At 35.7% G+C, this 14,589-nt stretch overlaps 1 protein-coding gene across 19 annotated transcripts in view; it reads right to left on the minus strand.

Annotated features, from left to right (window-relative positions):
* KYAT3 (kynurenine aminotransferase 3) overlaps positions 1-14,589 on the minus strand; it is a 48,059-nt gene that overhangs the window by 9,292 nt on the left and 24,178 nt on the right. For all 19 annotated transcript variants that reach the window (XM_025052017.1, XM_025052012.1, XM_025052011.1 and 16 more), the window contains 6 exons: positions 14,435-14,584; positions 11,399-11,485; positions 10,483-10,608; positions 10,259-10,379; positions 3,705-3,781; positions 2,736-2,825 (listed from right to left, as the gene is read on the minus strand). In XM_025052017.1, coding sequence (XP_024907785.1) covers positions 2,736-2,825; positions 3,705-3,781; positions 10,259-10,379; positions 10,483-10,608; positions 11,399-11,485; positions 14,435-14,584 — 651 coding nt within the window. The remainder of the gene's footprint in view (positions 1-2,735; positions 2,826-3,704; positions 3,782-10,258; positions 10,380-10,482; positions 10,609-11,398; positions 11,486-14,434; positions 14,585-14,589) is intronic.

Raw genomic sequence — 14,589 nt, forward strand, 5'->3', positions numbered from 1 at the left:
AAAGAAAATCTTAGATAAATAAGGATTGGTTGCTTAGCCTGGGCCAGTTTCGAAATATAGTTGCCTGAGGGCATGGGGGGGAAAAAACAGGCCACTTAGCTGAAATGGAGAATAAGATGGTTCAGAAAAAGAGGTTTCAGATTCTTAACCGAATCTTTGTCTCAGCAACTTATTCATTCTCTATAGTAGGAGATATTGCCCCAGAAAACTCAAATCCCAGGAGACATAAACAGCTGTCCTAACTGTAGAACTATACCGACTCCTCTCTCTTTCTCATATGCCACATGATCCCATCAGCGAATACTGCCAGCTCTACTTTCAAAATATATTCAGAACCCAATCACTTTTCACCACTTTACTCATCCCTATGTTGGTTCAGTCCACTGCTGTCTCTCTCTTTGAACACTTCAATAGTCTTCCAACTCAACTAAGCAGCCAGAGTCCCTCTGATACCACGAGTTAGATCATGGCAGTCCCATGTTCAGAACTCTCTAGTGGCTTCCTATCTCACTAGTCTCTACCAACAGTGACAAACATGCCCCTACTTTATCTGGCTTTCAGCTACCTCTCTGATTTATTTCCTTGTACATTCATTCATTCATTCATTCATTCATTTATAAGGTGAGGCAACCCTTGGTTGACCTCACGGATTGCAAGGACCTTGTCAGCTTGCAATCCCTTATTTTTTTATTTTTTTACACCTACAGCACCTGGTCTTCCTAGGTGGTCTCCCATCCAAATACTATTGGGCTTGTTCAGGGTAGCATGGCCAAAGACTATTTCCTTGTACTTGTGTTCTCTGTGTTTTTCACTGATATAAACATGACAACCAGGTTGCCTTCCCCCGGGCCTTTGCACTTGTTGTTCTTATAGTTTTGAGGGTTCTTCTCTAGGTTACCATGCCACTGCTTAACCTTCTTTAGCTCATAGCTCAAATGTCACCTTCTCAGTGAGGCTTTCAAAGATTACTCCATTTATTGTATCTTCTCCCCCTTAGCACTTTGTATCCTTCCTCTTCACTAATTTATTTTTCTTTATTGCATCGAGCAACTTCTGACATAGTATATTATTAAAATATTTATTATCTGTGTCCCCCCTATAGCCTATGACCTTCATGAAAACAGGAATTTTTGCCTGCTGTATCTCCAATACTCAGTAAATATTTATTGAATAAGGGAATGGATTTATTTTTAGAAGATAAAACGAGTTTAATATATAATAAAACCAAATGTCAGAACTATCCTTTATCATGATACTACTTTAGAGTCACTGGAAAAAGAATTACAAAATAGATTTTTCTCTTATTCAGTAAGTATTTTTGACAGGAAGCAAAAAAATAAATTTACTGTAGTTAACATATTTCACTCTTTTGCCCTTTTAATTACCTTCCAAAAAAATAATTTCTTTTAGTGTTCTGATTATTCACAGGATGGTATGCAGATCCTTGTTTTTAAATATTAAAAAAAAAATAGAAACAATATAAAAAGATGCATTATAAAATCTTGCACACCGCCCCATGCCCCATCCCTATCTAATTTCACCTATTTTCCTTACCCCTACAAATAGCCACTTTTACTAGTTTCATTATGGAGCCTTTCAGAGATCCTTCAAGAAAGTAGTTTTCCTTCTTATACAAAATACAGCATAAATAAATATACTGCTCTGTATCTTGCTCTTTTTTACTTTACAATACATTCTGGAAATCTTTCCATCAGTAATTATAGAGCTTCCTCACTCTTTTCCTTTACTTTTCTTTTCTTATTTTTAAACAGCCATGATGTTAGACAGAATAATGGCCCCCAAAGATGTCCATGTCTTAGCACTCAGAACCTATAAATATGTTACTTTACCTAAAATGGACTTTGCAAAGGGGCTTTAAGTTAAGGATCTTGAGATAGAGAGGTTATTTTGGATTATCTGGGGCTAATGCAATCACAAGGATCCTTATAAGGGAAAGAAGGCAGAAGGACAGTTAAGAGTCATAGGAGGGTGTGTGTTGACATAAACAGCGGTTGGAGTGATGTGACCACAAGCCAAGAATGCGAGCATCCCCTGAAAGCTGGAAAAGATAGTGAATGGACCCTCCCTAAGAGCTTACAGAAGGAACAAATCAATGCCATCATCTTGCTTTTAGCCTTGTACAGTGCATTTTGACTGCTGACCTCTAGAACTGTAAGATAAAAAAATCTGTGTTGTTTTAAGCCGCTAAGTTTGTGGTAATTTGTTACCAAGGATAGGAAGCTAATAGACATATAATTTTTAAAAGTTAACACAGACCATGGTTTATTTAAACCAATTGTCTGTATACAGATAATGACTATCCCCTATTTTCTGCAATAAATGGCCATGCACATACAGAGGTTCTTCCATGTGCAGATAACAGATATAGGGGAAATTCCCAGAAGATAGATTCTGCTTCACAGGGCATGCAGATTTGTAATTTGGCTTGATGCTGTCACTGTTCCTCAGAGAATTTGCTATACTTTGTAATTCCATCAGCAATATATGAGTGTTCAAAGCTAAAAAAAAAAAAGCTTAAAAAACAAAAGCTATAACAACACACTATTCTTAATAGCAATAAATGTGTCTGCTCCTAAATTCTCAAATTATACTAGAAGCCCCGCTCAAAAAGGACATGAAGGGAAGAACTAATAAGCCAATTCAAACGCACAACGTAAAGATAACACCTTCACCAAATGACCATGCCTCAGCCCCAAATTACTATTAACACCTACCTGTAAAGGAGTTGCACAAGTATAAACGGTGTTCTGTTGAACTGTCTGTAAATGTTTTATCAAATGATAAGGGCCAATGGACCAGCCAAGCTGGAAAAGAAAAAGATAAAAGCATATTTAAAAAAATGAATCTAATTATATGTACCGAATTGAGTAGATAAGCTTAATGCAATTATTATATATATACAATTGTAAAATGTTCACACTACGGAAGCAGTGCAGTATTAGAGTCATTGCAATACTTATTTTTGTGGAAAAGTTTTCAACTGGAGTTAGTAAACTGCCTTCAGAAGGTAAACAATGCATGCAATCATCATTATCTTTCTTTCTTCTAGTTTGCAGCTTTTGAGATTCTGCAGGCCTCGTTTTTGATATTCCCTGCTTGTTAGCCATGTTTATGAGAGGTGAGGTTGGAAGACAACCAAATTTCAACTGGATAAATGATTATTGTGTCATACAGTGCAGTGCTTAAGTGCATGGATTCGAAGGCCAGATTGCCTGCCCTGGTTTGAATTTATTCACAGTGTAACCTCAGGCAAATTCCTTAACTTCTCTGTATTTTGTTTTATTGTCTGTAAAATGGGGATAATAAATTATACTCCCTCATAATGTGGTTATGAGAATGAAAGGAATCAGTACATGTAAAGCACTGAGAACCTGGCACATAATATAAGTGCCAAAATATTAGCTATCATTATTTTTCTCCTTTTATATTAACATGCAGTAATCTGACATTAGTGGTTACTTATAAAATAAAAAATTACCCATTTTTTTTTTTTACTTTTATAGAAATGATTAGGTCTCAGAAAGAATAAAGGCCAACATCAAAGCTGAATGAGTAAATAATAAGCAAAACATCAGTAAATATAAAAACCCTGTAAACTGGATGTATATGCATTTAAAACACAAAAAATTCTATAAGAAATAAAGTATATGCCTGTTTTTAAGCAATTAAATTCTTCGGCTTACCTTCCAGCCAGTTACACTGAAAGTCTTTCCAGCACTTCCTATTGTGATTGTTCTCTCCCACATGCCTGGAAAAGTAGCTGAACAGGAAAAAGAAAAGAAAAAAGGTTAAATGCTTTCCAATCAGTCTATATTTGGTTTAATTTAAAAAACATAAACGTATCATAGTAAATGTCAGTATAGTTACTTCAATAAGTTTCTCAAAAGATAGTGTAACTTTAACCTAAGCACAGCTTAAAATGATACAATGCTTGAAAACACTGTGTTATGGCACCAAAGTAATACGTAATAGATTGAATAATTTCAAGTAACAAAATTATTTCCAGGGGCAGGAGTGGCGAGGTGCCAGTAGGCAGTGTTCAGGGCTGGTGCAGCGCAGCGATCACACAAGCTCCAGCACCCAGTGCTCAGTGTGAGTTATAGTTGTGTATTCAGTATAATCATTCTATGGACAGTTTTGGTTGTGGTCCTGGCTACTGCTTAGCTCACCTCTACTCTGCCCAACTGCTGAGTGTATTTCTCCAGGATCCATAGGGCAATGATTCTTAAAATGTGGCCCCCACATTTTATCAATTATCACTGGGAAACTCATAAGAAAGGCAAGTTCTTGGACTGCATCACAGACCTACTGAATCAGGAACTCTGGGGGGGGGCCTGGCAATCTGTGTCTGTACGCGGGCATGTGTGTATGTGTACTTTGCTAACTTTATTGAGCTATAAACCCCACACTATATAATTCACTCATTTAAAGTGTACAATTCAGTGGTTTTAAGTATAGTCACAGAGTTGTGCAACAAACACCACAATCAATTTTAGAACTTTTTTCTGCCCAAAAGAATCCCCAAACCCTTCAGGTATCACTCCCAAACATCCCCATAGCCAACAGCACTAGACCCTGTGCCCGAATGGAGCTAGTCTAATGTTATGTATTTTCTCTGTAATGCTCAACAGTTTTCCTGCCCACAGAAACATAAGATTGCACTTGAGCACTTCCCTAGGGGCCACTTTAAACAGCAAAACCACCATTAAAAGGGTACTTGCTTATAGTAGGAGCTGAAACGAGAAGGCAGAGAGTTGCCTTGTAGTTCTCACTGGGAACATGCTTATCAGGTGACAAATTTTTGACCCCTCTGCACATGTCTGCGAATGAAGCCCTGTAAGTAATGTTTTTGGGGTTACAACTACATTTTAGTGAGTAGGTGAGTATGCAAATATAGACTCCATAAATAATGAAACCTGAGTGTTAAAGGTTTTCAAGTTGATTGATATCATTAAAATTATCAATTCATTTCTTCATTCACTCATCAAACATTTATTAACAACGATCAGGCACTAGGGACTAAGCTAGGGCTAGAGGAAACAAAGATGAGAAAGATGCAGTTCCTATCTTCAAGGAGCTTAAGGTCTAGTGGTGGTAGGAGATACATAAAACAACAACTGTAATATAGTGTGATAAGCACTATGATAGCAATAGGCATGGAGTACTGGGCAAGGACAGAGGTGTTGGGGGCGGGCCTCTCTGTAGCCAGTAATGCTTCAGCTGAGACTTGGTAGACCACGCAGGCCTTTGCCAGGCAGAAAAGGGGACAGGAAGGTCAAATCTAGGCAAAAGGAATGCAGATAACAAAGTCCTGGAGGTATAAAATTCAAGAGTTTGTGAATTTTGCTGGACAGTGGTAAATTATTTCTTTGGTAATCTGAGAATGCTACCTACGACATTGCTTTTTGGAGTTCCTCAAATATTTTAGTTGTGAAGTTCTTCATATGCAATCCCACAAGTTTTTTGCTTGTTTTTTAGAGATACAATAGGTGCTCTTATATTATTCTAAGAGTATTGGTACACACAAAGGGAGAATACTCATTTGGAGGGGCAGGACTTAAGCTGTTTTCTTAATCTTCTCATAAGCAAGTAAAATGCCTACTAATGTAAGGTAGCTAAGGAAATTTCCAAAACAGGTGCATGTGTAATTTCAGTCTATCATGAAACACCTACCGATATTTGTAAAAGTATTAAAACTATATAAATCAGAACATTTATAATTGTATTCTCTGTGAAATATAACAAAAACCAAAAAGATAAATGGAGAAAACATTTAAAGGTTTCAAAGAAGGAATATTCTAACATAAATAATTATATCCCTTCAAATTTTGAGACATTGCTGATCTTCAAAAGTATTCCCAAAGAACACCATGACACATGTGCCACTTTCCTATTTGACCAGAGAAAATCTAAACAATGTATAATGCTGAGTTCACTCCCTTAAAGTACTAATAAATATCCCAAATCCAGAAGGCCTACTAGTAAGAGCAATATTTAGAAATAAAATCTTTGAAAATAAGAATTACCCAGAGAAACTAATACAATCCTCACATGTTTTCACCATAAGTTACATATGAAGGAAATTAAAAAATACTTACACACTAAATGCAGGTTTCGTTCACAAAATATTAAACCTAATTATAGTATTTAAAAGAGAGCTAATTTTTTGATGGCTGTTTTGGCCATATAAAAGTGGATGTCTTTTTTTTTTCAAGTAAGCCGATCAGCTGAATAGCTTTCAAAAAATTTTATACTAATTTCCCAAATATCGATAGATCGGTATATAAACATCAGTGTATTAGTATATCTTTTATAAGAGATTTCTTTTGTAACTGAAATGTCATTTTACTGAAACCTGGAGATATCATTTGAATCATGAATCTGATCCAGTAAGAACAAAATCTACTATTTCAATAAAAAGAGCCCTAAGTAATTTTAAAACATCTAGATGTTCATGTCCTCTCAATATCAGAGATTTGGGGAGCCACAGAAGTTAAAGTAAACAGATCAGCAGAACGGATGACCACAGCACAGAGCGTGATCGTAGTACACAGAAGTAAAAAAGAAAAAGAAATCTTTGCAGGTCTGATGATTTAAAAAAACTATATCCAATATCAGTAAGTTTAGGTTGCAGTTTTATCTGAAAGGCAACTGTTCTTTACATTTCTCATTTATGATCTATGATCCTTAAATCAGCCACAGCAGCTATAATAGTTATTTATAGGCAACTTAGCTTCAATAGAAGTCAGATAAAGATTAGAGGCATGATGAAGAGTGCTACACCAGGAAAACTCCCTATGACAACATGGAGATGATGCTAATTTCATGATATGTGGCTAGAAAGCCTTACTGTGTTAAAGAACTACCATTGTACTCTGCAAATTGATGAAACAGCCATCCCGAATCTTTCATATAACAAAGGCCACGGTATTTGATAGAATAAGTTTTCATACAACTGAACTGCACTCTCTAAATAATAAAACAGTGAATTCATTTTTTTTCTTGTCTTTACGGGCCCTTATGACAACTAAAAAAAATTTGAGTTAAATATGTCTTGATATTTCTAGCAAATATGATCTGTTACATTTTTACCATGAAGGGCTTATAATGTAACATAAGGTTTAAATATAATATAGGTTTAAAAAATAATTTCATGATCATTTAAAGTAATCGTTTAGAAAGAATATTGCTAAACTGAGTTAAGTAAAACTCTAAAGCTTTGAGTAATTCTCACATGGGCAAGAACATGTTTTATGTTGAATATAGAATTATATTCATTCATTGGATAGATGCCTTTTCCCCTCTGCTTAATCTAAAACAAAAATTAATAAGCTTAACAAAATAATTTAATTAAGACTCTTTTAAATATTTCAATATTTTAAATAAAGCAAATATATTTAAAATAAAATAATTTTAAATAAAATAAAAAACAATAATTTAATAACATTTCTATTAAAAAACCTACTAAGAAAAATTAATTGCCCATATTTGCCTGATTTTCTACTGGAGAATTAATTCAAATGACCCAAGGCAGAGGTCAATGAAATGGGTGATGGTGAACTCATGCAGTTTTGACATAGAACCAGTTTGTTGTGTTGAGGCAACACACTTTGCAAACCTCTGGCCTTCTCTGTTTACACGTTCTCTCTGAGAAAATGCATTCTCTTCCATGGGTTCTAATGTCAACAAAATTTTGATGACTGCCAAAAAATGCAACCCTTCATAATTTGATCTTGACCATCGGGCCTATAATTCTACTTGTCTCCAGACATCTCCTCTCCTGTGTCTCACAGATGCTGAAACTTAGCAAGACTAAAGCATGAAAAGCAAGAATTTCCTTGGCTCAGCTCTTCCCCACAGATCTGCTCTTCCTCTCCACATCTCCGTCTCTGGTTAAGGGCTGCATCGCTATTGAGTGGTCCAGGCTAGAGATCTCAGAATCGTACTTGCTTCCCTCCTTCCTATGCTATACCCTGTGCTCTATAGTTTCTCCTTCTAAACAGCTCCCATGAATCATCTCCACTGCCAGGGCACCTGACTTGCTTAAGACCTTCACCTGTAGCTGGTTCTTACCTTTATAAAACAAATCCAATCACACAATCAATTCCCCTGTGCTGTCATACCTTTTGCAGTAGTTCTCAAAGCATACTCATTGGTATTCTGGTCATTGACTTATTGTATAGAGCTTAAAAAATCAACTTTAAATTTTCCTCCATGAAATTTTCTTAAGCACTTAAGCGCTACCACTATGTGATGGTGAATGCTACCAGAGTGAAACAAATGTGCATTTAATAAATCATTATTAATGGCAAAATCAGAAAAACTCAGATATTTCAATAGCTTTGTTACAGACAAATACACATGGAATTGTGATTTTTATATTGACTTCTAATTTAATGTCAGGAAAATTGCTTCTTGTTTCAGGATGGAATGCAATATTTCATGATGCGAACATGGTAGCTTCAAGGTGCTCTACCTCTAAAGTAAGTTTCAGAACCACTGACCTCCTATAAATAATAATATAAATGGAGCTACTTTAAAATGGAGCCGGAGCTACCGTGCCAGAGGAACTGCCCTGCACATCTTATGCCTTAAATCTTAACATCAAAAACATCTTGGAATGTTAAAAACAGGACAAAATACTCTTTGAACTGGACCTAAGCAACCTTGTGCCCCAGAGAACTGTTTGCAGAGATAACAAGAAAGCAGTTATTATGACTACTGGCTTGAAAATTGAAAACGGTGTTTAAAATTAACATGTTACCTGCACCAATAGAAATGCCTTCCTTCTATTGATGTAATTGTTCCCCCCACCCTTTCTCAGAAATACCCATGGCTTTGTCTCCTCATTGGAACATTATTTGGGCATTTGTCTAAATTAATAATTCCAGAACAGCTATTCCTATTGATCTCAATAAATGCTTATTGCTGCTCACTTTGAAAGGCCATTTTATTTTTAAGTTGACACTCCTCAACGAAGTTTAGACTCTACTGTCAGATACAATGTCCTTCAGAATCACCCTACTTGCTCACTCTCATCTGTGCAGGTTACTACAACACACCCTTATAAACCACTGACCTTCCTTAAGTTTATCTTGATCTTTCATGCCTTTTTGCCTCAATACATGTTGTTTATCTGATAGGAATTTTCTTTCTATTTCTCTGCCTAATTCCGTCTTTGCCTACTCCTTTGCTGATCCCCTCGAGCAGTTATTTCCTCTTCTGAGTCGCTACAACAATTTGTAATGTACCATAAAGATAATTAAGAAAAGGACAACTATTTGCATATAAGTGCACTAATTTTTTTATTTATTGGTTTCTGCCACAGTGATTTTAATTATTCTTCCCTTGTCCTTTTCATACTTCTTATTTATTTATTCAACAACTACTCTTTGATCGTCTACCATGGGCAAGACCCTATTCTGGGAGCTGGGGATTTGGAGGAGACCAAAACAAACAAAAGTCCCTCCCTTCTTGCAGGTTAGAAGTAAAATATACAGATCCTGATTTCTGCTTTAGAAAACCAAAAAAAAAAAAAAAAAGGAACAGAAAAATGACAAGGGAAATGCTGAAAGGAGAGGTATGACTATCTTAAATGTTGCGATCATGAAAATAGACATCTGAATAAAGACCTGAAGGAGGGGAGAGACTGAGCCATGTGGATATCTGGGGGAAAAGTGTTTCCAGGCATAGGAAGAGCAAGTGCAAAGACCCAAAGATTGTAGCCCAGCTTATAATCCTATAGTTGATATAAATGTGGGTTACCACAGAAGATACCATGGCCTTTATGAGATGGCCCAGTACTAATGACGAAATCCCAGGCAAGGGCCAAGCAGCAAAAGCTTACTGTTCTTGTAATTCTTTGCTGTTGGCCTGGCATTTTGGCAACTTGCTCAGCACAGATTGTCCAGTTCAGAAATAAGTAAGCTCCCTGTGTCTTATGTACCAGATAAGAGCTGGATTCTTGATAAAAATCCAAGGATATAGGAAAAAGTATTACTTCTCTGGTTTCGTAGTTTTATAGTGTGACCCAAAATCTCTTCCCCTAAGTTTCTACTGTTTGTCTATCAATGTGTTCATTAATTCATTCAAGCACCATTCAGTCAAATCCCATTTTTAAGTACTCATAGAGACACCCATTACAAAGACTAATTTAAAGCTGTTTTGGGATCCTTTCCAACCCAGTTCTACACATGCCCAAACACATTTAGATTTGTGACTATGTAATAATCAGTACCTATTTTTAAATGCTTGTTTCCAGTATATACAAGCCACTCATAAACCTCGTCACTGATGCAGAGTGTGTCATATTGGATGCAAAGGTCAGCAATTACTTGGAGTTCCTCTTTTGTGTACACCTATACATATAAAAGGATATAGAATAGCAGAGCCAATTATTATTCAATGTGTCAGAAAATGACGGGTCAGAAAACTGTATAAAGAGATTAAAGACTCACTCACCTTGCCAATGGGGTTATGTGGAGTATTTAGTATAATAGCTTTGGTTTTGGAATTAAATTTACTTGCCAGTTCTTCAGGATCCAATGTCCAGTCAGAACTAGACCATTTTTTCCCATTGACAGGTTTCTAAACATAAAGAATGAAGATGTGATTTAATTCAATTAATTTGTGTTTGCTGTCTTACAAATAAATTACCTAATAAAGAAAAAAAAAAGTAGAGAAAGGTATGGTAAATGTAACTGAAAATATGACTAACAGAAAACGAACAGAAATAACTAAACTTTAGTTCTACCTTAAAAGTCCAAGAGGGCTTGAGTCTCATGCTCACATCTGCTAAATGGAAAAATCTCAACATTAACAGCTGTTAAAGTGCCTATATTCCTTCAAAGGAGCCAGCTGTAACTATGGTTAACAAGTCTGATACTAGAAGGCTAGTAGAAGAGTCTGTGATTCGCGTTAGTATGTTACCTATTTTGATGAGATTTTTAAAAAGACAATGGTGCTACACTTGATTATATTCCTAAAGGTAATAGCAGAATTAAAAAAAATCACTTCATTCAGAATTCAACAAGCAGTGACTGAGCACCAAATGTACACCAGACACTGTTAGTCGCTGGGGTGCAGTGCTATAAATAAGAGTCGGAAATGGTCTCTGACCTAGTGGTGCTCAGTCAGTGGAGAAGACACATGACCACAAAAGATAATATTATATACAATGTGGACACTGATACAACAGAGACACATGGCACACGTGACAAAGTAATAAAAGTTCCCCTCTTAAAGCTGTTGATTAACTTCAGTCATAGTAGAGACATACAGTAAATTCCAAAATGTAATCAGGGCAGAAACATTACTGGTGACAAAGCAATTGGTATTTTCAAAACTTAAAGCATGTGAATCTTATCAGCGAACTTACAGATCTTAAAGAAATAAAAACAGGTTTTCCTCCAGCCATTCTCACCATGGGCTCATAGCAGTCATAGAAAGGCACTATTATTATGACCTGAAATAAAACCAAATAAGAACACAACATCGATCATTAATTCATTTGATAAATATTGTATAACTACTGTGTGCGAGGCACTATACTACATGCTGAGATGAAGCAGTGAAAAAAGCACGCCTTGCCTTCTTGGGGCTATATCTTCCAAGAGGAAGGACCTTGGGGATAAACTTGTCAAGAGCCTTAACTGGAGTCTTTGATCTCTTAGGGAGATCTACAGATAGGCTTGCAGTGAGGACCCTTCAAATTGTCTGCAAGTTTTTATATGTGTATAGGTAGATTTTGGGGTGGGGGCGGGGGGGAAGGAGGCATAGCTCTCATATTCCCAAAGGGATGTTCTAGCCAAAAACACTGAGTTTTAAATTTCGAGCTAGAAAATAAAACACTGACAGAAGTCAGACAATAAAGAAAAACAACACTGCAATGCTCTCTATTATGGAGTACTAATTTCTAAATATTATCCTGAGAATAAAGATGTTTCCCTTTTCTCAAAAGCATCCTGAAAAAAGAGTGGAAGCAGGAAGATCATCAGTTAGGAGGCTATTGTTATTGTCAGATACTATACTTCCCCTCTAAGTGACTTACATCTGGATTCTGTCTTTTTTCCTAGTCCCTGCAATGTTCTCCTTGTCCCTTTGCTTTTTAAAAAAAAATTTTTTTAATCTAGAAATATTTCACAAAAATTTCATATTGAGTTCTAATATTTATTATTTTAACGAATCTTTGTGAGTCTATTGAATTCTAGAATAATTTTCTTATAATTTGCTTGTATAAATAACAATGCTATGTCCATTTACGTGTATGTATAGTTTCTCTATTTTTTAAAAAAACTGCTGAATATATTTTCATGATTGTTACTGCTATGTTAAAGGGTATAAACATCTTTATGGCACTTTCTATATATAGCCAAACTGCTTTTGAAAAATCTGGCAACAGTAATTTATAATTTCACAAGTCTGCACTAAGTTGCCTCATTTAACTTGTCGTTGGTTAAATTAATGGTACCTAATTATTGTTCTAAATTCACACTTTCTACTGTTTGTATTACCTATGATGTGAAATACTTGTTCAAGGCCTTTCTCACTGGAGTCAAAAGAGGCCCTTACATTCTAAAGCCCCTTTGTTTGTACTAGTCATTCAACTCACATTGTGTACCTATAAATAATTTGTTTATGTTTGGTGTTAGGTATTCTGGAGGACAAAGAAATGAACTAGGAACCAATCTTTCTCTCATGTGGACTGCACGTTTTTAATTAGTCTGTGAAATTCTCAGGGACTAATATTACCTACCTTTGTAACTCTAGTAAGAAACATAGTGCCTGATATGAAGTGAGAGCCCAAAAAAGGAAAGAACATTGGGGAGGTAGGGAGGTCGAATTAAAAAAATATACTTGATACTCTTCACTGTAATTATTTTTACAACAGGAATAATTCCCCTCTCTTTTTGAAGAATATTTATTGAACACTCATTATGTTGTGAAATTACCTACCTTTGTAACTCTAATAAGAAACATAGTGCCTGATATGAAGTGAGAGCCCAAAAAAGGAAAGAACATTGGGGAGGTAGGGAGGTCGAATTAAAAAAATATACTTGATACTCTTCACTGTAATTATTTTTACAACAGGAATAATTCCCCTCTCTTTTTGAAGAATATTTATTGAACACTCATTATGTTAGGCACTGGCAATACAGCAATAAACTAGTTCTCCTGGAGCTTACATTGTACTAGGAGAGATTTATAATAAACAAGAAAACAAGGAAGTAAATTAATTTAAGATAGTAATAAATGGTATAAAGATAAAATGATAGAAAGTGACATGCGTGGTTTCAAACTATTACATAAGGTGATCAGAGAAGGAAGAATAGAGAAAAGAAGGCCAAGGACTAAGCCCTGGGATACCACAGCAGAGTGCAGAGGAGGAGGAAGCGACATCAAAGTGTGAGGTAAGACCTTCAACTATGTTATAGGATTGAGATCGTGTGTTTGAAAGCATGACTGTACTTCCTTAACATGTTTCCTTAAGTGGCTTATTGTCAGGCATAGTAGAAGGAATTAGAGATGTAAAATAATAATACAACACAAAGTATAGCGATATCTTTTATAAAAGTGGTACAGATAAAGTGCTGTGAGAGTTCAAAGAGGAAATAATAATATAGATCAGGGTAAACATATTCATTCTTCAGACTCGGCTTACGCAATGGCTCTCTGGAGCTTTCTAGACCTATATTAGTAGAGTCGATCACTTCTTCCTTTTGTCATCACCATAATTTATACATTCTCAATTACAGACAATCACACTACATTCCTCTTAACTTTTTTACAAGTTTATCTCCTCTACTAGACAGGGAACTCCTTCCCTCACTACTGACAATACTGGGCACAAAAGTGCAATGACCAAATACGTGTTATGTTCAGATTAAAGGTTACTGTAGCAGTGAAAACTAAGATTCATTTTTCCCCATCATGGCTGCTAGTCCCTTCCTTCTGCCCTTATCTAAAAAGGCTGAAAAAATAAGAATAAACTGCATGCAACAAAATGGGTGAATGTCACAGATAAAATGAGACATGAAAGAAGACAGACTCAAGAGTACGTCCTATCTGACTCGATTATATCAAGTTAAAGAGCAGGCAAAAGGAACCTATGGTGATAGAAGATAGAAGAATGGATACCTTCAGGAGAATATAGACTAGGAAGGGGCAAAGGGAGCCTTCTAGGGGCTAGAAATGTACTTTATCTTTATTCGGTTTGTGGATACATGAAGATACACACACAAACATAAGTAAAAATTTATCGAGCTGTACACTTTAGATTTGTGAACTTTGCAGCTATGCATCATACTTCAAAAATAATTAAAAATTAAAAAGAGTGCAAAGTAAGTAAAAGATTCAAAGGCAGAACAAATGATAATGATGAATATAAGGAACATAATAGTGTTAACATACTTACTTCATCTCCCTCGTCAATTAATCCTTGAATGGCATTAAAAAGAGATCCATATGCTCCTACTGTCACAAGGATTTCTTTATTTGGATCAATTTGATTTTGATAAATTTTTCCATATAGGCAGGACAGAGCTTTCACAAGTGATGGATGACCCTGAT

Source organism: Pteropus alecto, unplaced genomic scaffold, assembly GCF_000325575.1.
Source record: "Pteropus alecto unplaced genomic scaffold, ASM32557v1 scaffold25, whole genome shotgun sequence".
Lineage (NCBI taxonomy): Eukaryota > Metazoa > Chordata > Mammalia > Chiroptera > Pteropodidae > Pteropus > Pteropus alecto.